This window comes from Amphibalanus amphitrite, unplaced genomic scaffold (genome assembly GCF_019059575.1).
Source record: "Amphibalanus amphitrite isolate SeventyFive unplaced genomic scaffold, NRLGWU_Aamphi_draft 000051F_arrow, whole genome shotgun sequence".
NCBI lineage: Eukaryota > Metazoa > Arthropoda > Thecostraca > Balanomorpha > Balanidae > Amphibalanus > Amphibalanus amphitrite.
In genome coordinates this window covers 1,061,700-1,088,429 of record NW_024881547.1, presented here as the reverse complement: position 1 = coordinate 1,088,429, position 26,730 = coordinate 1,061,700, and the positions used below count along the sequence as shown (strand labels likewise).

The following is a 26,730-nucleotide window of genomic DNA, read 5'->3' as shown; positions in this document are numbered from 1 at the left end:
ATCACATAGTCGCGATGCGAACATTTCCTGCCAACAGCTAACTTCAGTTCAGTTGAAGTCAATTTAGTTGAACATTGTTGGATTTTACGTCTGAGTCTGTGTCGAATTTAACCGTCTAATTTCACCTCACATCTCGATTAAAGCCCATTTCACATTATGCGGGTGTCAATCGAACTTCCAGGAAATGTTCATGAGTGGTTCGGAGTAACGTCTCCGGAAGCTATCCTCGCGACAATGAATCACCCGATTCTCAGAACGCAGATAGATAACAGTGCTTCCTAATTCAGCTTGTCGTCGCAGAGAAGGCAGTTTCACGCCATGCCAATCTGCGAGCCCTTCACTGGCCCGAAAACAATACAGCTCAGCCTACTTCAATATATTTCACTCGGTTAATAGAAAGGTTTTATAAAACATAATTAGAGCGTACAAAAGCATTAACAATCCACCGCCGGCGTCTTGGGTCGCGTCGTTTAGCCTCTAACACACACCCCTATCACTCTCACGGGGGAGGAGGGGGGGGGGGGTACCCCAGCTAGGGGGCAGATACGAGGGCGTATCAGCCCGCAGCGGCGTGCTAACCCTCGTCCCAGTGCCCTATATTGCACCGATTGGCAAGAGCGCGCAGATCCAGGCCCATATACTGTAATCTTCTCCTGAGTTGGAGCGTAGCCGGGAAACGCCCGCCAGCCGTAGAGAAAACGTTAGCGCAGGCGCCGGGGAGGGGAGACTGGCATGAAATCGCAGCACCGTTCGTACATGACTGACCTAACCTCTCGGCGGCGTTGCTCAGTATTTAATGCGAATGCATCGCCACGCGGCAGTTCTAAGACCCCGGGCCTCTGCTAACAGACGGGACTGAGCGACGTAACAGCATCTAAACACGAGCGATCCGGTGAGAGTTAGACGGCGGCCTTCAACGTTACGTCGGCACCGCGCGTGAGCGAGAGCAGAGAAGGGCGTCCAAGCCGCGAGCCCAGTGGAGCGAATATCAGACTATTGAGTCTCCTGAACCAATATCAGATCATAATGCGTCCGGTACAGGTCTAGAACGGTGCAAAGTCCCAGAGGACGAGCCAGAGACGGCGGTATCGCCGGTTTCAGAAAACCACACATCATACACACACAGAGACAAACACCCGAGAAAAATAAGAGAGGACCGCGAGTCAGACACACAGAAAAGAGGATAGTGGGGAAAAAGTAAGTGAGGGTATAACAAAGAGCAGTCACGTCACCAAATATGGATTATAGACAGACAGGACAGAGGAGGGGTAGAGGGGCCACTTTCCATTCGAGACACAACAGCCGTACCCCCACACGGCCCACGCCGCGAACCACACGAGTCCGGTCTCCAGCATCTTCCCTTGTCACTGGCCGCCGGAGTCACTACTTCTTCAGCGTCTGATTCATCTTGCTCATGATGTTCTCGAAGCTGTCCGAGCCCATGTAGTCCATCTGGCCTCGCTCCCAGGCGGCGCGGCGCGCCGAGTCCTCGGGCGAGGGCTCCGCCGGCGATAGGGACACCTTGGCCAGGCCGCTCACCAGCTCGCTCTGTCGGACGACAGTCGAAACAGAGGTTACAAAACTGGCCGAGAGATGACGGACGTCGTGCTCGTGCGAATCAATGGTGTGGTGATTGGGGGCTCACAAGGGAATTAGCGTTATCGCTACACGGCGCAAAAAAATGAGGTCATGACGAATGGTGCTGGAGAAATAAATAAAAACACTCCCGCAGTGAGAAATGAAAAAAGGTTTGGGGAAAAATAGAGGGGGGGGGGACAATCAAGAGCGTGCATTGCACTTCGCAAAAAGAATCACAGAGTTCCAATATGGCGATCACTGATGACAAAACAACTACAGACAGCGTCGCAGTATCATTTTCTGAGTAGTGCCCATCGCTACGTATATATTTCAGAGCTACTATCTGATCTGAAATGCGTCATTCGACTATTTGCAGATTCTAAGTCTAGACCAGTGTTGGAGGCACCTATTGAGGGCAGTCAGTACGGAACATGACAGGTTCCGTGGAGAGGTGCAGGAGTTAAGCGTGCTACTACACCCATAATAACCCCATGGCTCGGTTAGAGCTTCTATTGTCACCACATATGAACGTGCCACGAAATGGATGTATTTCAAATGTGCAATGAGACTAACTCTAACAATGAATGATAAATGCCCAAGTTGAGGCTTAATTCAAGGTCTAACAATTACACATCACACAACAACTAAGTGGACTAGCTGAATAAAAATCAAATGTGTCCTATGAAAAAACGATTCTAATAAGAGCTGTTGAACCGTTTAACTGTTTAACTGTTTTACGTTCAGATTCAAACAATATCTGCTCCAAATTTCAATCATTGCGGTCAACCATACCACCATATAATTGTATGTGGTGACAGCGTCTTACAACCTTCTACCATACAACCCGACCACATCGCCGCCCACTACCTCATTCTAGCTACATCTGCGAGGCACGACCACTTACGCTTGTTGCTTCTAGGGGCTGCTCCGAATGACCGGGACTGACCTTAAATGGAAGGAAGCGTTCGTTAGTCCCAAGGGTTAGTCCACTACACTCGATCACACATGAGGGCCCGGTCAGTTGGTTACTATTAGTAGTCCCACAAGTTACGTGCTGGTGTTAGATACGTATGATACTGTTACAAGTGTGTTATTAGGGTGTTACCAACGTGCCACAACTGTGATACGAGGGTATTACTAGCGTGTTACGACCTTGTAACTAAGATGCCAAGGCGGTGTAGCGACAGAGTTATGACAGTGACGGTATGACTGTGATGAGACCGAGTCACTCTGCTACTACCTCAGCATACTTGCAGTGTAACTATGGAGTCGCAATAACGTTACTCCGCCATTACACCAAAGTTACACTGCAGTGACTCCGGTCTCACGTGTTACGAGTGACGGATCAGCCGCGCACACACGGCCCTAGCGCCCCGCGCCGGCCGTCCCGGTTCCCCCACTCAGTGTTGAGTAAGAACAGTTAGTAACTGTTGGAGCGGTGAGCGACACATGGAAAGGCAGCTCAGCCGCACGCCACAATCAGCCACGGGGAGAGGGGTAGTGAGACAGGGAGAGGGTTCAGGCGGGTTACTACAGAGCGGCAGGGGCGAGGCTCGGGAGGGAGAGTGCTAATGGTGAGGGACAGACAACACAGATGCAGCGGTAAAGCTGAATCTCCCCTTGACGACACGTACTACCTCTAAACACAGAGGCAAGCCGGCGTTTTCTTCTTCCACGCCCGTTGCGCGCTGTACGCGGGCCACGATCAGCGAAATGTCACAGATGGCGACTGGGTCGGCCGGAGCGGAACTGGTGCCAGCGAACGGACTGCGTGGCCGAGCTTACATAGAAAAGCGCAGCGAGGCACACAGAAACTATGGCCTGATGGATGACCAGGGACGGGAGGACGAAGGATAGAAAATGGCGAGGGTTTGAGTGTCGAGGATCTCGGAGGAAATGCTGGAAGATCGGTGGGTGGTGCCGACGGGAAGGTAAAGGTTGACGACATAGACCGGGCGGTAGGCGGCGGCATTGTGTCAGTGCAGAGGACGGCGTGAGGCGGTGAGCGGAGGGCGGTGTGAGGCGGAGGGCGGTGCGTGCGCGCGTCCCCTGCGGAGGCATCCACTACAGCCAACACCCAGTCAGCGGCGCCTGCCAGGCACCCTACTGCCGCGCGTCGCGGCGCCACCAGCCACCAAGCGTCCCGGCCATGCTGCCGCTGCCCTGGAGGGGTGCGTGTGCGTGTCGGGGCGCGCTGCCAGCGTGTGTGCGTGTGCGCAGTGCCACTCACGTGCGCGCCGGCCTCCTGGGTGGCAGCGGGCTGCTCGGGACGCTCCAGGTTCTCCGTAATGCGGCGCCACACATTGTCAAACCGGTCGGCGCCGGTGAAGTCGATGCGGCCCTCCTCCCAGCGGCGGCGCTGCTCCTGAGACTCGGGGTCGGCCGCGCGAGCCGCCGCCGCCGCCGCCGCGCCGTTGGACAGCGACCCGTGCGCCGGTTTGGTCCCTGGCGTGCCCCTCCCCCCTGGCAGTCGGCTACCCGTCGGTTTAGTCCCACTACCCGTCATCTTAGCCCCAACACCCGCCATTTTAGTCCCACTACCCGTAGCTCTAGTCCCTGATGCGTTACTCCCTGAAACTCTCGTTGCGTTAGCGCCTGAAATCTTCGTCACCGTAGTCCCCGGCGACTTAGTCCTTATCCTCCTACTACCCGCAACCATTCTAGACCCTGTCTTAGTCCCTGAAACTTTGGCCCCTGGCGCTTGGTGCCCGTCTTGCCCCGCTGGCTGCTTGGCGGTCTGTGCTTTCATCCCAGTCGATCCTATCGTACCTTTCGTAGCGGAACTTTGTGCCCGTTTACCCTGTATCGGAATTCCCTCCGCACTGGCTGAGGGTTTGGGTGCGGCCGGTGCCCCGGTCTGCCTGGATCTGTGCGCCCCGTGACTGGACCTTGGACGCGGCGGTTCGGCGCTCCAAGGACGGTGAGGTGGCGGCGGCCCCGGTGGCGTCCACGGCTTGGGCTGAGGCTGAGCGGGAGCGGGAGCGGGAGCAGGAGCGGGGGCAGCAGGAGCCGGTTTAGGAGTCCAAGCAGGAGCTGGGGCGGGAGCTGCAGGAGCGGGAGGGTTCCAGGCAGGGGCCGGAGCCGGTTGCGGAGGCGGAGGATTCCAGACAGGAGCCGGAGCAGGAGCCGGCGGTGGAGGATTCCAAACAGGAGCCGGTGCAGGAGCCGGCGGCGGCGGCGGAGTCCAAGCAGGGGTCGGCGGAGTCCAGGCAGGAGTCGGAGGGCTCCAAGCAGGAGCCGGTGGCGGCGGAGGAGGGTTCCACACAGGAGCGGGAGCCGGCTGAGGCGGTGGCGGTGGCGGCGGCGTCCACACGTGGTGGACAGGAGCCGGCGGCGGCGGCGGCGGCGGAGCGGTGTGGCTGCTGGCAGTGGGTGTGTGCGTGTAGTCGAAGAGCGGCGTGGGCCGCCGCGGCCCGCTCTGTCTCTGGTCTCCCGCCCACAGCGGCTCGACGGCCCTCTCCCTGAACACATTGGCCGGGCAGTCGGCGCCGGTGGCCAGGTGGGGCGCCAGGGTCGGCGGCGGCGCGGCCGCCGACAGTACCTCACACGCCGGTCCGGCCGACAGCTCCTGAGAGCCAGCCACGCAGAGCGAGGAGCAGAGCGGCAGAAAGACAGAGAAAGAACAGAGGGGGACAGAAGTGAGACGCAGAGCCAGACCAGACAACCGACCACCACCCCGTGCCGGACAGCGCAGTCCCACCCGGCAGCCGACCACGCAGACAGAGCTACCAGGGAGAAAACGGCCCCCATCACACCCCGCCGGCAGCCAGAAACTCAGAAATGCAGTCCCCCCGAGACAGGAACGAGAGAAAATAAAATCAGTGATAGGTTCGTGTAGAGAAGCGGTCGTGGTGGCACGGCAGCATGTCCGAACAGTGCCTGTTTTGGGCAGCACTGTTGATAAGCTGAGTAAAAAGACACGAAATATCCACGCCTGCATCATACAAGAGTCCTTCAATAAACAATGTTCTGAAAACGACAAGCAACTGCCCTAAAAACAAGCACTGTTCGGCTTAGTCACCAGAATGTGGTTAGTGCAAAAATCACACGGCAAACATCTCACCAAGTCAGAGTGCACGAGACGATGGGGAAACAAATGCAAGACATGACACACTTCAGTAAGCACTTGGGCTTGAGCCATTAGTACAAACAACTCACCAGCAATGGTTGTGGAATGTATCTTTTATCCTAACATGACTGAATTACAGCACATATGGTTCGGTGGAGATAACAAACAGCGCCATCCGAAGTGTTACGTATCAGCAAAAAAAAAAAAGTTCACTTTCAACAAACTCAAGACCAAAAGTTAAACCGGTTAAATTGTGAATAGACAACTGGCACCAACCAGTGGATATTTATCAACAAAATTAGGTGAAAAATGCCAAAATATTCGATTAAAAAATATCAAAGAATTAGGATACATATTATGCTTCTAAAAACGTAAGAAAACTGACTGCGAAGCAAGCGAAACAATGTGCTGATGCTGCTGCGAGAAAAAATCAGACGCCACAAAAATGACATCGACACATTGATATCGGACACGAACAGAGAAAATGCGCATTGCAAACGAATTTCCAACACAAAATCCATTTGAAATGCGCATTTATCTGGTCCATGAGTCCGCGGTATAACTGGCTAATCTACAGCCCAAAATACGGACACGTGGTCAGCTGCTGAACTAACCAAGCCTCAGTGCCTATATGTAAAAATTGGTAGTGTCTGTTGCGCCCGTGTGTTTGTCTCAGCCATCACGTGCATTGGTAAGCCTTCATGTGTCCGTGCAGCCCCCTTCCCCGACCCCTCCCCGCTGTTGCCCCCCGCCCCCACCCCTCTCTGCTCCAGTCCTCACCAAGAAGTGGTGTCCGCCGTCGGCTCGCCGCACGCGGCTCTGGTAGATGTCCCACCAGGCGGCGTGGAACCGGCCGGCCGGTGAGCTGGCGTCGCCCGCCTGGGGGTTCATCCACGGCTTGTTGGAGCCCAGGAAGTGGACGATCTTCACGTCCTTGCCGAACCTGTAAAGGGGAGACGGGAGAGTCGAGAATACGGTTAGTAAGGTGGCATAGCATTGTTTAGGGAGTGGGTATGGCACAAAATAGGGGACGAACAACACAGCAACAGTGAAAAATAATCCTTGTTAACAGCATCGACAATTTAAATATGAATATTATGACCTACTGTTAGATTACTTAAACAAGACACCATCATAAGAAAACATTGATCATAAGCCACCATCCCCACGCCCTTCAGACCTCGGCTCGTTCGCCCTCTCCCCTCCACGGCCTGCACTGACCTTAGGAAGGCGGGCAGGTACGTGTAGGTGGCGCTGGCGGTCATGTTGTACACAAACGGCAGGTGTCGACTAATGTCGCGCGTCGCCCAGTCGCTAAAGTGGGTGTTCAACAGGCCCTGGTCTCCGCCTGACGGACAAAATACACGAACAATATGTTAATGAAAGACAACCTGCAAACAAGTCGGTAGCCGATGCGTTTGACGCTTCTGTTTTTCAGTTATCTTGGACCTTACGAGCAGCGCAAAATAAATAACCTAACGAGGAAGGAGCATGCGCTTCATCTGTCTGACCATTGCATCATATTTTACACAAAACACATAGGACGTTCGATACATAATCACGCGTGTTGTGAGCAAAGCAATAAATGACATGGAAGGTGCAAAATGCCCGTGTCACATTTGGCTAAATCAGAAACAGAACATGGTGAGGTACTCGCATTCTGTAAGTTCTGTGAATGTTAAACCGGCCGGATGAAGCCCTACAATAAAAACCGTGTAAATAAAAACCACGACATTGAGGGACATGTGAGAAGTAAAATCTAGGCACTACGTCATGACAAGCCACATAACTGTTAACTGATGAAAAGTATCGGCGGGCTAAACATGGAAAACGTATACAGAAAAACGAACATGAACAACATTTTTGAAACCAAACAATTTTCGACGGGACATTGACAAACAAGCGTAACAAATCTGACCATAACTTCCGTCATTCTCGACTTACCTGCTAATAACACTTGGTATCGCATGAAACGGGAAATGCTTTAAACTAATGCAGGTCTTTAAGAAGTAAACAATGTGCCTGCTCAGTCGCATTATAAATTGCACAGCTAGAGCAAATAGACACATGCACTATCAATATACAGCAAATACAGAGCTCAAGCACCAGACAGTCCTAATAAGAAACTACAAATCGACTGAGGGAATCACATTAGTTCTCCTCATAATTCACAGACATTCGAAGACAACTACACATTCCACACTGCAAACTTCTGGAGAACCGTACCCATTCAGCATCACTTGGCCAGAAAACTACAAATTTTAGCACACGTCCTCAGCGTCTTCATCCAACAACTACCTTCCTCACGTTCGCTTCCTCACGTTCGTCATCATCTTACCGTCGAAGCTGCCCGTCTCGGCGGCCAGCTGGACGAGCGCCCTGAACGTCTCCTGGCTGGGTGTGAAGACGAACACGCCAGAGTTGAAGCAGTCGGGCCAGCCGATGTCGGGCGCCGCGGACAGCTCCTCTCGCTCGAATAGCTCGTCACAGTTGGTCATCACCTGATGGAAGAGGGAGTGGGGGGGGGCTGTCAGGGGTCGGGTGTGCAGCGAGGGAAGCGAGCGCGTTGAGTTCCTAGTTCAAAAAGCAGACACGATGTTCGAGGGTGCCAAAAGCGACGGTTTCAGTTATGGCAGATGCAGGTTTGAGGAAGGATAAGGAATTTTCCAAAAGAATCTGAGCATACGAATCAGCAGTGTAACGTCATGAGTGAAATTCCTTTCCAACAACAATGTCAACAGGAATAAAAACGTCTCTTTTGTATGTACAAAAGAGACTTTTGTATGTAGAAGGGATTGCATCATGCATCATCATCATCAAGTTATCGCAGGTAGACAACCGAAATAGCCACCAAGATAATTTGGCGCCTCGCTAACCACCATGGACGTTACAACCCCGAGCACATCACTGACGGGAGTTGTGAGCCTTCATCAATCATCATGTTATGTCACCAGCAGACCATCTCTTCTCCCTACTCCCTGACTCCCTGACCACATCGTCAGGCTTCATGTCTGGCCACCGCCGCCCGTCTGACCTACAAGGGCGCCCGTGTGGGTTGGCAAGGAGTCGGGTCCGCCGGCGGGACAGGGGCAGGGGCAGGGGCAGGGGCAGAGGGGAGGGGCAGGAGGGGAGGGTAGCGCTCCAGACAGCCCACGCCGCCCCTAGACACCACGTGCGCGCGTGATGCCGGACAGTGATAGGGCTATGCGATGGACACGAGTAGAGAAGCCGAGCTAGCATGATGTTCCGTCATCCATTCAGGCAGAGGGCACACAATAACTCAGTTGTTCCGTGTTCGCTTGGATACCACAGTTCGTAACAATCCCCTTCCCACGCTATTCCTGGACACTGCGGTCCTACGCTCTCTCATTCCCACGTCATTAAGCTGCATTCACATGGCAGGCGAATCGATTCTTCCGTATGGCCAGTTCCGACGCCCTGTCCAAAAATACCAGAACGCGTCCCGGAGAGACGCTTTCTTTTTGCCACACCCCTTTCGTACCGTCGCTCGGCATCCGTTGACCCCAGCACGCCCGAAGCGCGTGCGGAGATCAGTTGGCAAGGTGCCGAAGGTTCGGCTGGCACCGGGCCAATATGTGTAATTCGCCGGCCTCCGGCCACCAGACTGACATAGCCCAGAGCCCAGACAAACGGGCAGTGACGTCTGGGATGAGGCTGTTCAGGGCGCAATGTATGACCCGAGGGACACCACTTGATAGTGAGGCATAACGGCCGGAAGATGGGCGTTAAAATCGGATAAAGAGTATGTAAAACTACATAGGATTTCAGATGTAATCTTGAAAATATCAATGATGGCGACATCAACCGTACAAAATAAAAATCAACTTTATCAAGCCAACCAGATCGTCCTATCACCAAGAGATGATGCAACAGGACACATAGATCACGTGGCGTTAGCCCCGGATCGTCATTTTCGTCATCCCACCGGCGCGTTGGTAGACCGCCGATCAATAGTTTCAACTAGCATTACTGGCATCAGTCGATCTGTTGTCCCACATCAGCCGAAACCAACATCAATTGATATGTGACCGTATTGACCAGACAAGCTATACAATGAAGCTTTTTATCCTGGTTTTGGTGGCGCATTTTGATGAGGTGATGATGTCTAAACAAGGGCCAGACTTCTCGCACTTTGCATAAAGTCTAAAACACGATTGCCACACCATGAGGGACCAGCCAAATTTTAAGGGATCCGGTAACCACCAGGGTCACGGTGATCGATTGGTCTATACGAGTTGACCCAGCCACGGTCATTCTCCCTGATCTCCAACTTAGCCAGAGATCAGCCACCCCACCCTGCGCCTCCGCCGTCCAACCGACCGAATTATAGCGCCGGTCGCGCGGTGCGACCGGACCCAGTCTGCAAATAGACCACCACCCCATCCCATCCCCGCCTCCGCCCCCGCAGCAGGCACCCCGGGCCATCGGCTGCCGACCTGGCATACCCCAAGGCGCTCGGGCTGTTCGAGGTCCGACCCCTAAGCACCCCACCCGCGAATCAGGGGCCGGCGAGGGGCTATGAGGGGCCACCACGAGGGCGGCAACGTGTTCTGTCAACTAGCCATGCTCTTTGCACATGCTCCTCAGCTCACCATGGAAACCGGGGGCGACTAACGGCGTGACCGTAGAGGGGCACCAACCGAACGTAAACAGACGGGACCATTCCAGACATGCCATTTGCAGACATGACGCCCGGCGACACGCTGCCACGAGGCCGACCGGGGGTGACTTATAACGCTGGGAGATAAATGGAATCATGATGGTCGCGTCAAGTTCAAAGGGTGGGTAGTAACGCAGACTCCTGAATGGTTGTGCGACTAACAGGTGAGCAGGAATTATTATTCTCAAGCGTCGAGCGCCGTGCAATTGATGCGATTCAAAACACCATGCAGCCATGGAGTTGCAGTAAAGTTTGATATTTTATTTCTAAATCGATTCTCCGAGCCTGACCTTGCCGGCCGCAGCGCTGTACCCGGAGGCGAGGCTCCGTGCACACTGCACAGCACATCAGATGCGTTATGATGTAATAAAACCCAACTAAGGAAGAGTTCAAGAACTTCTATGGCAATCGTATCCTCTGGAGCTCCACCAGACGCCGCCGTGTGTGTCTGTGTGTAAAAAGCGGCGGCCGACCGCGGCGGCTGCGGCTGTCTGGGTTACCGCCCCAGGCGTTGGCACAGGAGCGGAGCGGCCGAGTCATTCCCGGTCCCACTGCCTACCCAGCAGCGGAGGGAAAGTTACCGTCCAGACTGGGCTGACTTGATGAGACTGTGGATCCACCTGTAAGGCGAGTGTGTCTGCTAACAGTTACCCCAAAACATCTGATTTGCGATATTTTGAAAACGTTCTGCCCATCAGAATGCACAGACATGTAGGGAGTTAAATACCTACTAATATCTCATTTACGACAGGTTGAAGAACTGAAGAGTTACGGCGTCCCTCATGTCAACTGACTCACTAGGCTTGTAAGATCAAATGGAAACGGGACTCTCAGCACGTGCCTAAAACGACACGGCTCGATTCACTACACGGTGATATTACCTCCAATGCATTACGATACATATCCTACGTCGTGTTCTTGAACCAGCCAGTTGTGATGCATTGCACACAGGTAATCGCCAAATCAAAGTCGTGCCACGGCATAGCTGAATGCGGGCCTCGGCTGGACCGTGCAGCTACAGACTAGAAACAGAATTGGCGTGAAACGGTCCGTAGGCGTGCATTTGTTGTTTCTTCTTTGTTCAAAGCGCTTTGGAAGGAATTCTTTTCGAGCTTTAGATGTTCTTAGATCCAGAGGGGAACGTGGGAAAGCCCCCTATAATGTAATTTTCATCAGCGAAGCCATGGTTGCACCGCTGAAAAAAAAAATACGCTAAAGATTTGAGCATTCTACATCTCCCAGGCAATAGAATTAAATCAGCGTTGTTTATGACGCGGTTACGTCTCCTATCTGATTGCTGCTTGCCGAAGGCCTTGGCCCATTGGCCATTGGCATTTCTATAACCCACCAGGACTGGGACATGAAAAGCGCATAACAAAATAAACTATCCAGGCTGTCTGCCAAACGATTGTCTGTGTTTATCATTACGTAACACAGCTCATCGCTACCAGACCTCCCCGTCCACCTATTACAGCAGACGCTCCAGCGGACTTCACCAATGGCGCAGTACCGCTAAGGTTCGACCTCGCCCGGCCCACGCCACCCCACCTGCCCGGTTCCGCCACCCGGCCTCAGCCATTGATACCCATGGCACGTCTGATGGACAAATGGTCGGCTGGAGCTGTCTATACGGCGGCGCCAGAGAGCGACTGGATGTATCTTCAGCTGTACTGAGTCGAGATGGGTGTTTCATAACTCACTAGAAATAAATTCAAAATAAGAATAAGTGGGACTGGATAACCAGAAACCAGCCTTGGTAAAGTTTGAGAAGAATGTGGATAGAACACCAGGGAACGTCATGGCAAAAGGCCAAAATCCCTTTTGAAGCGTCTCATATTGACGCACAGTCGACAAGCTGCCGTACCGGGTGGCCTGGAGGCGCCACTGAGCAATGTCAAGCGACCTGTGACCTGATTGGTCGCCTACGGCCGCGGCCACGGGTCATGTGACCACAGCCGGAGGCGCTTGGCAACCGGCCCGATTCAGGTAGCCGGGGTAAAATACGATACCATGCTCCGTGCTCGTCGTAAGACCATTCCAAGTGAACGATGTCTACAACGAGCCCATGATGATGTCCAAAGATTCCAGTCGCAGCCTACGCCAAGCCAACGTTCAATAGCGCCTTAGCAGAGCGCTAACGTTCAATGTGTGTTTAGCAGAATACAGTCCCAAGTCCTAAATTCCACCGCCTGACTGTCGCCAGATCTGGAGATCATCAGACGTGTGACCTTGCGAGACAGACACGCGCGAGACAGAGACATACGAGTTACGACTGGTCGGTGGCTGGAGAGACAAAAGATCAGACAGGGATGGATGGAGGATACAATCAACGAAAGAAGGCGATAGAGACGACACTGCCCCGGAGGATGTCTGCTTGAAGCAGGTGTAGGAGATCAAGTTAGGACTCCTAAAAAAAATGCAAAAAAAACTGATGTACGATTGAGAAAAATAAAACACAAACAATGAGAAAAAAGAAGCCGATAATGCCATAGTCCATTGCTACACAACTATAACATCGTCTCGCAAAAATAATTGCGAAATATAACACGTCTTGAATACAGGCTGTGACCAAACATTGGGCGTTGCCTATAGCCATAGCCAAATAAGTTTCCATGAACTGTTGACCGGAGGCAGAACTAGGCCCGCGGGCCTGGAGACGAGCCCCTCAGACGTCGCGGCCCGCCAGACGACACATGTCGTGTCAGGATTGTGTCACCCGCAGCAAAAACGCCACAGAGACAGGCGTGTAACTCGGCACTGTGGAGTGTGATTAATGACACAAAAGGCAGAATATACGAGAGTTGTCACGGCCGTCTCGCGTTGAGGGAAATATGAGGAGTGCCGATATGATAAATACACCAAGTCAGTTGATGCCGCGTAGAATGAATATCAGTTTGAAAACTAGACACGCCATAATTTTTAGGTCGTTCAAAGGTATAAAGAAAATTGGAAGGACAAACATTTCGAAATACGCAATACGCATGTTGAGCGCACTATCTAGCCGATACATTAAACAAAAAGCCAAATATTTATCAAAGCACGCAATACAGAAGTATTCAGCCAGACGCCGCCAATCAAACCAGATGTCCTGGAGCGATACTATTCGCAAAGAGCTTCCAAAGTCCATCACTTCGGGTCTCGAGGCTCAAGTAAGACGCCCTAACAAGTAACAAATGAACCATACCACAGAACGAAGAAACCAGACAATCATCGCAAAAAGAGCAATCTGCATTGCAAGTCCCTGACGGCTGAAGACGTCAGCCAGAGTACATCCAGCACACGGAACGGAAACGAATCTTGCGAAATCAAGCGACCAGGCGATTGTCTTGCAGTTACAAGTTGTTTGTTTGGTCAATGAAGAATCTCAGGCAGTCACGGGTTACGATTGCGTCACAATTTGCCCTTCGCTGGGTCGACGACGGTCCAAATGATAAAAATAGCCCCACCGATATGATTCGGCAAGGTCAGGTCGCGACCGATTCGACGGCTGGCTCGGCGCTCCGCCAGCGAGCCGGAGCCGGGTCAACAGGACTCTGCTGTTGGAATTCCACACGAGATGAGATTGTTTGCTGTATGTTATTTATTTACAAGAGCTTGTTTGCTGTGCCTGGTATTTATTGGCAATACGATAGATGCAGCTCGGTTTGCAATTATCGTTGCCTTATAAGACTCAACATACACACACATAATAAATATGGCACTTGCCAGCCGACAGGCTAAACAATAACAACAAAAAGCTTCGTGCCGACAGACGTGTGGCATAATTCAGACGTCGTGGCGGTGGTAGCGTGAAGCCATGTGATGATGGAAAACTCATCCGAAACTCCAACCGATTCTGGCCTCTGTGAGCCTGTGAGCCATCGCATGCCTCCCCAGTGCAGTTGTCCGATAGACAGCCGTGATGGTTTGCTACAACGACGACTGCACCCATCAAGAACCGGCCTCATGGCCGACAGCAGTGCACTCTGGTATGTGAATCTGAGCTGAGACGACAAATTTGGAGCTGCAACCACTGCAAACCGGCCGCGGGATGGGAGCTTCACGGGACATTGGAGCCTCAAAACGGGGTAAATGCTCTGCAGGCGAATACACGTGGCCATCCACTCATGAACTGGAACTAGAAACTAACACCGCGCCACCGCCCAAGGGCAATTGCGCCATAGGTAGTAGAAACATGGGAGCATCTATTCGCTGCCATCACGAGCTGACGGCAGCTCTGCCTCTGTTCCCGCTAATAGCCCAGTATCACACATCCACTCTAGCTATGCCCCGACCGGCCGCAATCTAGTCGCCAACATCAGCGCTCCAGACCACCTCGCCAAGTTCACGGCGACTGGCCGCTCTCCAAGCTCCGGTCGGCGGGGGCGGGCTGTGTCAGCTCTCAGCAGCCGGCGAGCTGCCGCAGCCCTGGGCTGGCGCCGAGGTCTACCGCTGTCGGCCACAGGTGTGCTGGCGTGTTACCCTCCTCCCTCCCACTCTACCCAGCACTCCCGACGACCTGCCCCGCCTTCCCCTGCCCACTCTTCCCTCCCCTCCACTCCCTTCCCCGCCCACCAAGCTCTCCCTCAGGCCAAGCTGACAGTGGCAGTGCGGGCGGTCTCCCCAGCTGGTGACGTCACGTCAGTGCACAGTGGACACAGCTGTGTGCCGTTGACGGCTAGCTAATGTGGTAAGAACTGACGCCAGCCGGTCGCAGAAGGGAGGCGTGGTCCAGGGGACCAGCGGGACCAGGAGACCAGCGAGGACCAGAGTCCAGCGAGGACCTCCCACCGACGGCCCCCGACCGACCCGGCTGCGACAGACACAAATTGCACCGGAACTCGGAACACTGCGGTTACGATAAGGAGTGCCGGAAGGCTGGCTGGTGACTTTCCGTCACAGCAGATGGTGTTCGACTCAACTCCGTTTTGCTGGCATTGATAGTGCGAGGTAATTTAACACCCAAGCAAGGAATATATTACAGCCAACTATTCCATATTGGTGATGAATGAGCAGTTAGATGTGTTGTATGCAATGTTCATTGTGCATACAAAGTGACCTACGCTTCTCCAAGAAATTTGTTTCAATCGTCTCATGATGCCCGAAACGAAGGCTATTAAAACGTTCCTCAGATCATGCGTAAAGCATGCGTATCGGTCCTCGCAGGCCGCCAATAACCCATTTATCACGGCTAAACACTACGTATCGTTCAGGGTCAGCTCGAGCGTGGCCGAGCGTGATGAGCGTGACGAACGTGTTGCTGTCGATATATGGCTAATATATGACAAGATATTGGCATCCTAATGACAACTAGAAGAGGCTTTAAGGCCATCATATGCCATCCATCCGAAATTCGTAGTGAGAAACGGAAAGACGGCACTCGTATCATGCCTGACAGAACTCGGAACCTAACACAAGCAGTTATAATCCACAAACCACAAGAATGGATCTTTCCGCACTAAAAGGTTTGAGATGAGCCTGAAAATTGACTTCGGGGATTAAGTCTATGCCTGTTGGGCGAATTGTGCTGGACATCACATCGATGAGGACAATGGAGTCGGAGAGGACAATAGGGCCGCCACACGCAAGAGTCACCCCAGTATGAACACTCACCAAGCAGTCGGCGTCGAGGAAGACACACTTGGAGAACTGAGTGAGAGTCCAGCAGTGCAGCTTTGTCAGCGTGACACCCAGCTCGGGCCGTGACATCAGGGCCAGGTGTGCCGCGTCACCCGAGTCCATCACATCAACACTGATGACGTCATCGAAGGCACCCGAAAGCTGAGTCCTGGCGGACGACAGGGAAGCATGGTGATGATGCTGTTGTTTGTGTTGTTACGGTTGTCATGGGTCAGGAAGCATGTTCGCTCCGAGATAGGATGTGTTTTGAGTCGGTTGGCATCCATTGTTCGTTAGTCAAGTTATGGCGACGTAACACGTCTGTCAACGGCGATAAATGGTTCTCTAGTGCCGTCACCCGTGATGCTATCAAGACAAAACAGTTATTTATTCATCGTCATCGCGCTGGAAGGAGGCACAAGGTCGCATTATTACGAACGGGCGCCAAGCTCATTTATAGTAGACAAACGAAAAAGGGCTGAGAACAAGTGGTCAGCCGGCCGGGCGTCGTAACGACTTGGAGCATCAGTGGGCTCCCTACGAGGCGATGCCTTTCCACGCGTCACGACTGGGGTACCTAATCCAGAGCGGCTGGGCCGACCGGTCTCAAAAGTTCGGATGTTGTTAGGGACCGGTAAGAAGGGTGGCCCACTAAAGTCAGATGGGGTAGCAATTACCGCGTGCGCACTAGCAGAGCCCGTCAATGCACTTATTCCTTCGTCGACCAAAAGACACCTTATTGGTAACGAATTTTACAAGTCGGAACGATAAATAAAATAAACATGTATAAAATGATGCAGTTAAACTATTACCTGCTCGACGTGACCAAAATATTGAGATGTTTGATGATACGAACTGGTAGGTTCTCCGTTCAAAACTAGAGGAGCATTAACGCAGCTTCCGGCTCAAAATTTACCGGTTGACATTGCCCAAGCTAAACGACCATGGAAAGAGGACAAGTAGGGTTGAGGAAGCGGTGGTCAGGGCAGGGCCGGCGATCTGTCAACGCCGCCAGCCTGACAAATGTGGCACCACCTTCGATCTGGGTCAGCGGCTGGCCAGACCTGACGTGTTTATTAGCGGATAGGTGCGCCTTTTTTACCATGGAGTAGGCAAAAAAAAAAAAAACGCCATCCATCAGGTAGTACAGCCAGCCGCATTTAACGCGATCAACTCTAGCTTCAGAGAAACCTTCTCTTAACCCTATTAGTGGCAGGGGGGGTTGTTTTTATCCACCCCTCAGGTTTTTCGGGAATATCTCCGAAACCGCTGAAGCTACGATGCTGAAATTTTCTGACTTTTCCTAAAACTAAATTGGGCACATTCCCTGAAAATTTCAAGTTCATAACTTTACCAGGGGCGGCTCCAGAGCACTGGGAATTGGGGGTCCTATTCGTGAAGCGAGTCATTTGGGCGAAGATCACGATGCTGCACCAGTTTTACGAACAGTGAGTGAAAGGTATCATGTGATAACATATACAGTTATTGTGCATCCTCTTTTGACACGTTTTTGCTATAATAGGCGGATCCAGGCGTCCAAAAAGGGGGGTTATGTTTTACCTCCCAACATAGGTGCCCTGACACCGCCTATGCATGACCAATACAATTGTAGTCGTTCTCTCATAAGAAAATTGTAACATAACAAGACCATTACCACCCTTTTTAGAAACAGTACCAACAAAAACCTTATTTACTATACTTTTTGTGTACCCCCAATCTCAATGATCTGTATCCGCCTATGATTTTTGAAAATGCATATTTTTAGGATCCATGTGAATTCCTGGTTCATTCTCTATCGATCGGCAAAAGTTGCGTTAAGATTGGTTCAGAAACCTGGCCGTGATAAACAGTCTAAAATGTATCTGCAATTTGCCCGTTTTTACCCCCCTCTACCCCCCCCCCCCCCTATTGACATTTTTCAATTTTTATTTTTTAGAAATGTAGATCACGTTGAGCGAAATCGAATGCCATTTGAATTTTGAAAATCGGCCCGTTAGATCTCGAGATATCAAGGGGGGGTCGTAAACAGCCCCCCCCCCCCCTGCCACTAATAGGGGTATACCAGGAGCCTGCCACTAATAGGGTTAAAATGTAATAGCCTAAGTGAGTTGTCTGTACTGAGCTTCAGCTATCCGAGTATCATGATTTCAAAGAAAACAACAAGTAAACATATAACACACTATTCACACTTACTATCTGAAAAGATGAAATGTGCCTGCCTCAGTCAACATGACTTCCACGAGACGACATTTTACGGTGACTCGTATGTTTTGCTCAGATGTTTTGTGCGACTCGCTACCGTACAAGTTCGGGCATTTTGTACAACAGGAAAACCTACGCTGTTTAGATCTAGACTTCAGATAAGAAGAGTTTTTCTACATGCATGAGTGGAGTAGGTGATACTCGACTGCAGCAAAACACGCAGAAACGTCTCCGTTTGCATTATGATTCGCTCTCTGAGCGACCGAAAACGCAGATTAACTTTTCCATCATTGTCAAAATTATTCGACTTACTTGCAGATTGAGAACAACCATAAAGCATGCAATTTAAAAGTATATATGCCAGCAGCAGCATCTAGGTATAAAAGTCTTTTACACCGCCGTTCTCGGTCTATTAGGAAAACAAATGGAAGCTGCATCTGCAAACCCAGCATACAATGACCAAAACTATGTTCATCCCCCACGGCAGGGATGAGCATCAGAAGTCGAACGGCACCGTTCCCCTGATCAGCTGAGCTAATTTTAGCGCACGACGGCGACAAGGGTTCCAGAAGCAACAACGCTTGGTCCAGAAACAGCCTATGTGGGCGGGCCCGCCCCACCGCGCCGGACGTAAAACAAGGGGCCCTTCCACCGGCCTAGAGGACGGTCTGCTGTCTGATGATACTGACAGGGCCGGGATACATGACAAATTGACACCTGTTACTAACACATTTTCTATTGCACACTGCATTGTTATCTCTTTGTAAAGCTCATTTACATTCATCATTTTGGCTTCGGTCCCGTAGCTCAGTCGGTAGAGCATTGGTCTCGGCGTGTTGAGAGCACGCGTCCCAGTTACAACAGTTCGGCTTCGAAGCGCGACGGGCGCACGATAGGTATGAGCCTCATGACTGGTATGGTTGCGGTTGGTGGCAGGCCATAGCCAGGCGAAGTCAGTGAGGGACCGGTCGTGCTCGGCTATGTGCGCACGTTAAACTTTGGACTGACGTCTGCCATAGATCAGGAATTGTTCTGCCATAGATCAGGAATTGTGCAATAAGATGGTAGAGGGCAGGGCCAACACAAGTGCTGCATAGCATTGGCTCTATACTTGTGAATCCTTCAATTAAAAAAGGTTTGGACTAAAAAATTCAAATCATATATCATCTGTAACTGTTTGTTGATGGAATTCATGATAATTTGTGCCTTGCAGTGTCACAATGATAAATATATATGAAGGGTATTGTAAGGATACTTGTTGGTTCGTTGAGCAGGGTCTGTATTTTCCTTTCCACACCACTCTCAGACTCCAGCCCATGAACCTTGAGAACAGCAACTGACCTCATGGTGTCTGTAACACCAGGTGTGATCATGACCACCAGCCGGTGAGCGGTGCCTGCCTGGCGCAGGGAGTGGGCCAGCACCAGCGCGCCCAGTGCGTATGCGTCTGTGGTGGCCAGCGTCACCCATGCCATTGGCTTTCCTGCAACAGTAAATAAGCAAGTTGATAGCAATTCTGGCTCTATACCATGCAATTCATTCATGACATGCAACAACAATGCAATTCAATGTCAAGTGGATAGTATTTTGAAGGTCACAGTCAACTTTATCATTAATTTTTAATCTTAATTTTTAAACTAAGTGATTTTCCAGCTTGACATGGTAGAAAATTTTAAACCAATAGCAAAATTTCAGCTAGTGAACTTACCTTGACTGGCCATTGTGTGTATTTTCTCTTTGCCCTGTTCTGTCAGCAAGTCTGAAAAACAACATATTCACTATGAATGAGCCACAGCAGCCAAACAAGGCATGCAAACAGTCAGAGTCACAGTTGCAGTGGGCCAAATAAATATGAAAACAGCGTAATTACAATTAAACTGATAAAACTGCCATGCTGTGACACTAAAAACACATAAAATTTGGTAGGTAACAAAGTCTTCAATTTTAGATAAAGAGCCACAAACTCTGAAATTTGGGACGCCGGTGAAAACAGGGCGCCGGAGGGCATATTAGTCACATGACATTTGGAACTTCTCCCGCTCCATGGGCCTTCCATGTGCCAAACGTCACGTGTAAATTTCACGAACCTTGATCAAATCGCCCCAGGCGCCCTGTTTTCACCGTCGTCCGAAATTTGAGACCAAACTTAGAGTATGAAATTCAATTGAAATTGAATTGAAATTGAAATACGATCATACTGTGCAACCATTCAAGCATCAGAATATTAATTCGGTTGGTTTTAGCTAGAAAGTGACACCAAAGGTCAACGTTCCCAACCTGAGCTGAAGAAGCGCCAAAGAAATCAAAATTAAAGTGTCATGGATGGTCACTCAACCACGACTGTGACTGTGACGTGACCGCGGCCTGCCTAAACCGGGTAAAATGGGACTCTGCAACAGGTCACAACCGGCTCGGGGTATTTTATCCTCCTACCTTGACGTGAGAGATTTCGCAAATCACTCAAAATCGTTGTCCACGTGCAGCACCGCCCACCACAATCACGCAAAGCACCCGCCCCCTTCGACGACGCACGCGCAGTGCTGCCAGATGGGGAAGGCTGTAATCCTCCAGATCAGTTACAAAAATCCTCTAGATTCCTCCAAATCCTATTGGTAGATATAGAAAGGCGGTCTTGGAGTCTGCGGGGGCTATACCCCCAAAAAAGTTTCACCAAATTCTAAAAACTCATCGGATTTCGAATCCTTTCGCACTGCTGTGCAGTTTAAAAGATACTTTTTCTTATTAAAGTTTAGTTTTCGTTTTATCCTCCAAAAAGAAACGAAAATTTTCGTCGATTTCGGGCGCTGCAGGGGAACCGGGGGCATTTGCCACCAAATGTCCCCCTTAGATCCGCCAGTAGTTTGGTACCCTCGTAGATATAGCTACAAGTACAGACAGACATTCTGCAGTCTCACGGTGATAAAGGACGTGATATATCCTAACGGGTAGGGTGACGCTGGGCAGGAAAATGCCTTTTTAGTCTTGAATGTGTTATATTTTTCCATGAAATTGAATATAATAATCGGGCGACAAATCCTCCAGATTTTCCTCCAGAATCAAAAATCCTCCAAAAGCGAAATTTGTCCGCAAATAGAGTTCAAAATCCTCCAGATTTGCGGAAATCCTCCAAATCTGGCAGCACTGCGCACGCGAAGAGAACTCTCGCCATTTCAAGGAAGAGGAAATTCATGCAGACAAGACAAACCACCCAGCTGATCATACTGAATCTTTTCTTCTTTTTATCGTTCCAAATGCATTCGTGAAGAAAGACTTTGAAAATGCAAATTTGCGAAGATAAATGCATGTCTTTGGATATAGAAACATATCGGTGGATAAGACTACCAATTGGCTTCAAAACCAGTCAAACCTAGTAGTATGATCTTGAATATTCACTCTTAAATTTGTGAATAAATGATCAAGGTCATTCAAGGTCACAGCTAATTTCTTTGCTTTTTTCCAAGCTTTTTCCACGGTGACTATAAATACGGTGATCTCATCTGGATTTGGTCACGTGATCATTTTCGAGCGCAGCGCACGTGCAGTTGTGGCGAGGGCACTTCCAGAAATTCTGGATCCATGCGATTTTGGAGCCAATGTAAAGTCTATGGGAAAATGGTCCATTTTTATTTGTTTTTCTTATCACACCTAAACTTTCAAGTTTTTCTCAAAGATTCACCCTGATTCATATGTAGAATTGATTGGTCTTTAATATGGTATCAATTTTAGATTTTTATCGGATAATTTCAAAAATTACTTACCATTTAAACTACCAAAAGAGGTGATTGCGGCTAAGCATTGTGACAGCCATATCATGTCATTGGGAAATTACGCTTTCTTGTGCATCTTCATTTTAACTGTTCTCGAAGTTAGTACCTACTGGATGATTCATGCGTAGAATTTGTTGAACTTTTGTCTTGTGTCACTGTTAATGCATTTATGAAATAATTATTCAAGTAATTTCGCCCCGGCCGACATGGACGCCGTTGTGAGCCGGTTTTGGCGTCGGGGAGAGAGAGAGAGAGAGAGAGAGAGAGAGAGAGAGAGAGAGAGAGAGAGAGAGACGGAGACGGAGACGGAGACGGAGACGGAGACGGAGACGGAGACGGAGACGGAGACGGGGGAGAGAGAGAGAGAGAGAGAGAGAGAGAGAGAGAGAGAGAGAGAGAGAGAGAGAGAGAGAGAGAGAGAGAGAGAGAGAGAGAGAGAGAGAGAGAGAGAGAGAGAGAGAGAGAGAGAGAGAGAGAGAGAGAGAGAGAGAGAGAGAGAGAGAGAGAGAGAGAGAGAGAGAGAGAGAGAGAGAGAGAGAGAGAGAGAGAGAGAGAGAGAGAGAGAGAGAGAGAGAGAGAGAGAGAGAGAGAGAGAGAGAGAGAGAGAGAGAGAGAGAGAGAGAGAGAGAGAGAGAGAGAGAGAGAGAGAGAGAGAGAGAGAGAGAGAGAGAGAGAGAGAGAGAGAGAGAGAGAGAGAGAGAGAGAGAGAGAGAGAGAGAGAGAGAGAGAGAGAGAGAGAGAGAGAGAGAGAGAGAGAGAGAGAGAGAGAGAGAGAGAGAGAGAGAGAGAGAGAGAGAGAGAGAGAGAGAGAGAGAGAGAGAGAGAGAGAGAGAGGAGAGAGAGAGAGAGAGAGAGAGAGAGAGAGAGAGAGAGAGAGAGAGAGAGAGAGAGAGAGAGAGAGAGAGAGAGAGAGAGAGAGAGAGAGATAAAGACCAGGGGCCATCGGTGAGGCGGGAGCTCCACGACAGGTACTGGGAGCGGGCTCGCCTTTTCCTCGTAGTGACCCATGAAGGCTGGGCGGCGGCGGTACTAGTTTCGCAAGAGACAGAGACATGGAGCGACTCGGGACTCGTCTCAGTCCGGCCGCCACCCAGCCGCCCGCCGCGCCTGGCCGGGCTGCTGCTTCGCCGGCCGGGTGGTGCGGGCGGCCCTCCCGGCTCCTGCCCGTCTGGGATGCGCTCCCCATCCGCAGGGCGTCGGCGGCGCCCAAGAGGCACAAGAATAACGGCGGTGCTGCGGGCGGCTTGTGGGGTGACGGTGCCGCGCTCCTTCCCCGGCTCCTCGCCGTCCGTCCCCCCTCCCCGGTGCCGTTTTCTTCCAGGGGAGGTGTCCCGGCCGCCGTGCCGGGGCGTAGCGCAGTCCGTGCTTTCAGCACAGCAAAATATCCACCCAGGCTAGATTAAGGTAATGACAAACTAGGATTAAGAGTGGCTACAGACTTCAGACTTTATGCAGACTTAACATTAAAATATTATATATGCAACTAAATGACACACATGGTGTTTGTTCTAACCTTCTCAACAGAAAGTGAACATGTCAGGACAGCACCACTTGGTGACCATTATACTCAAGGGGTGTAGGCACTGATCCCCCAGGGGTGAAGTGATAGGAGCACAAACATGAGTCACTTGTTAGCTCTGTGTCTTTCCTCCTGCAGGAAAAATATATGTGTGATGCCCAAGTGACTGGTAACTGCATATTATAAAGCTGGAAATATTGTACAAAGTTATGACAATACAAGCAAACAATGCATGTTACTGCTCTTGTTATTCCTATATGAGACCTCACAAGACACAAAAATATGCATGGTAAAAAAGGGAGCAACAATACATTTCAAATGTAGCTTGCATTAAAATGATCATGGATTTCACTACATCAAAAGTGAATGAAATTAAGTGATAATCAAAGACTCTGGAAAAGAAGATCAGCATAACCATAGATATGTAGACTACATATGTCTTGTTTCCAAAGCTAAAGTATGATCCTCAATGTTGTAAAAGTTGGTTGGCTTCTACAATAACTTTGAATAAAAAACAACATATGGTAAACACAATTCAAGGAAATGCCAAGATCCATCCAACCTTTGACATGCCCTGTTTGGAATGCTGTTAAACATGCTATGATCTTCTCAGAATACGAAAAATCAACTCAAAATATTACCTTCTTTTATTACAAATAAAATCCCATGAATTTCACTATTGTGACTGCAGAGCTCATTCAGTCAATCAGAGACCGTGCAGAGACTTCATCATTCAAACAGAGAATCAATGTGCAAAGACTAACACTGTAAAATCTACAGACTTTTCACAAACATCTTTCATGCTACAAGCTTATGCCTACTCAACACTTTTTTCATGACTCGAATATGGTGGTGTTCATTTTAAGTGAAAACATTCATCCAGCACTAAGCAGATTATTTCTAACCTCCACTAAGTCCCAATTTCTGCTATATTTCGTTTGGAGTCACTTCATAGTTTGAATTCAAGGTGCCTTGTGGATTTACCCCAGTTATGTAGGTAAATACACAAGGATTTATCGACTTCACCTCAATTATGTAGCTGCTCCCTTAATTTAAGTTTCTCGTGAAATTTCATTGAGGCGTTGCAAGATGGGCTGTAGCCAAATTCTCTTTCCTGTTTAGCTGATGCTCATAATACCTCAACATTTTTCATTCCAATTTTTGTAGTTGTTAAAAATTGATGAAGACCCATCTACCTAGACAACAATGACGTTACAGAGGAAATCCCTGGCTGTGTTTCACCGGCGTGCTACCAGCCGCTGCCAGCGCATTCCGTGAGCTAGCGTCAACCTCTGGTAGTGTCGGAGGCATAGGCTTGTTGATGTCTCTATGTAAGCCAAAAATGGCTGGCAGAGTGCCGCGAAACACCACCCTTATTTTTGCACAAAAATGGTGTGATAACTGTTCCTGCAAGAACACATAAGGTGAAATGAAGTAAAATCAGGTCAAACATTAATATATAACCAAAAGAGGCAGTGTATGGAGTACCTATGTTCACATTACCATATGATGCACAACAGGCCATAGAAAAACCGGTGAATGTTGAATTGTAACCCAATTTCAATATCAGTAGGCGGAACTATGGTCAAGCGTACCCATTTTCGGGAACGCATTTTCGTTCCCATGTTTGGGAACGATAAACCCAAATATGGGAACGCCATGTAGGCATTATTTAAAACAAGAAAAAGAACCGTTAAATGACGTCCAAAAAATATAAAACGATCGTGAACCGCCTGATATTTGTCTCAATATTGTTGGGAAAGAGTTTGATATTGTAAGGCCCATCGTAGTTTCAAATCGTTCCCCTATTTCTAAAGCAGTCCATCATCCGGGCCGCGAGCCCAAATTTGGGAACGCTCTCGTACACTGGCGCTGCAAGCGTTCCTTATTATGGGAACGGCGTACCCAAAATTGGGAACGATTTCACCGACGCCTTTCAGGGGCTCTTTTCATTAACAAGCATCACGTCCAACGCCGCAAATTATTGTTAACGCAACAATCATCAGATGACCTTTCCGGCAAGACCGTCGCATGTTTCGCCCGGTCTTCTGCGCTTTTATTCCCGTCGATCTCGCAGCGGGCACGCCCCCCTCTGCAGGATTTCGTAATTCACAACGCTCAGCGATGTTCAACAAGGTCTTCCATACCTATATCCACCGTCCGCGCTGAGGGTGGAGACATGTCAAGCACCTGTCTGTTTATCACCGATAGTTGACGAGTACAAGGAAGTATCTAAAAATGGGAACGCTGAATATGTTACACCCTCAAAACACCTAGTCCCAATGAAAATCTAGTTTTTTCCTTTCTTGATGAGTGTAAGTGGCAAAAGGCCTGGTAGGATGAGCACGAGGAATTATCGAAATCAGCATAAAAATTATAAATAAGCCACACAGAGCGAGCTATATAAGAGAAATTCCCCCAAAACGATCACGCTTAGAAACACGGAAGACAAAACCACGCTCATGACGCTCCTTATAAAACAACTCTAAACAGCTAGCATCCAAATAAAATATGTCTTTCCGGGATGATAAAATACAGCTGGATAATTTTCAACCGCTTAAACTGAGTTTACAACAGTAGCTCGGTAAATTCACTCACGTTCCACGCGGTCGTCCGCCCCGACACAAAAGTCAACAATATTACCTCGGGACCGTCCGCGTCTTCGCTTGCATTTGTCAGCATCTGGTGTCGATAGTATGAAAGTTCATAACCAGGCGAAAATTATTATACTTTACCTCAAACTAAAAAATGCTTCATTTTCCTTAAAATTGCATGTTAAATGTCGTATAACCCATATTTCCACCATTCTGTCATTTTCAAAAAATCATTAAAAATATCATTCCACGGTCAATTTCCTTGTTCCACGGTCAGATTAAAGATAACTTTATGGAGATTTAGTAGACACTTAAATCAGCGTGCACTTTTTTGAGACGTGATGCACTTTTGAGTTTTAGTGGGAGAACGGCCGAAAAATTGCCTTCCGTTCTCATAAATGGGAACGCCCGTTCCCATATTTGGGAACTCCGTTCCCAAAAATGGGAACGTTCCTATATTTGGGTACTCATGACCATAGTTCCGCCTACTGATATCAACATGGCACTTGGCATTGACAATAAAACACACCGTTTTTTGATGTTAAATCAACAGAAAAAAAACTCCTGAACATAAACAAAATGATCAGAATAAATAATAAGGATAATAGTATAAATAAAAATCGACGAATCGACCTATCATCGCCCCTACACATTCACCACTCCCAATCCCCATTCCACGCACAGATTGTTTACCTCTTGGTTTACCCCGTGTTTGCAGTCTC

The 26,730-nt window shown here is 49.7% G+C and overlaps 1 protein-coding gene across 6 annotated transcripts; it reads right to left on the bottom strand.

The window, feature by feature from the left end:
- Positions 1-361: 361 nt before the first annotated feature.
- LOC122377827 (transcription initiation factor TFIID subunit 4-like) lies at positions 362-26,688 on the bottom strand. 6 transcript variants are annotated; one of them, XM_043358284.1, is made up of 11 exons: positions 26,658-26,680; positions 19,837-19,887; positions 19,470-19,611; positions 15,921-16,095; positions 7,986-8,148; positions 6,869-6,995; positions 6,428-6,590; positions 4,757-5,146; positions 3,809-4,711; positions 2,483-2,524; positions 362-1,548 (listed from the first exon to the last, which is right to left on the bottom strand). In XM_043358284.1, exons 1-11 carry the CDS (start codon positions 26,659-26,661, stop codon positions 1,384-1,386), a joined length of 2,325 nt encoding a protein of 774 aa, XP_043214219.1. In that variant the 5' UTR covers positions 26,662-26,680; the 3' UTR covers positions 362-1,383. The 6 variants fall into 6 exon arrangements, with proteins under 6 accessions (XP_043214219.1, XP_043214215.1, XP_043214216.1 ...); XM_043358280.1 differs by having other exon boundaries at positions 3,809-5,146; XM_043358281.1 differs by lacking the exon at positions 26,658-26,680 and adding an exon at positions 20,562-20,702 and having other exon boundaries at positions 3,809-5,146.
- Between the last annotated feature and the right edge of the window lie 42 nt (positions 26,689-26,730).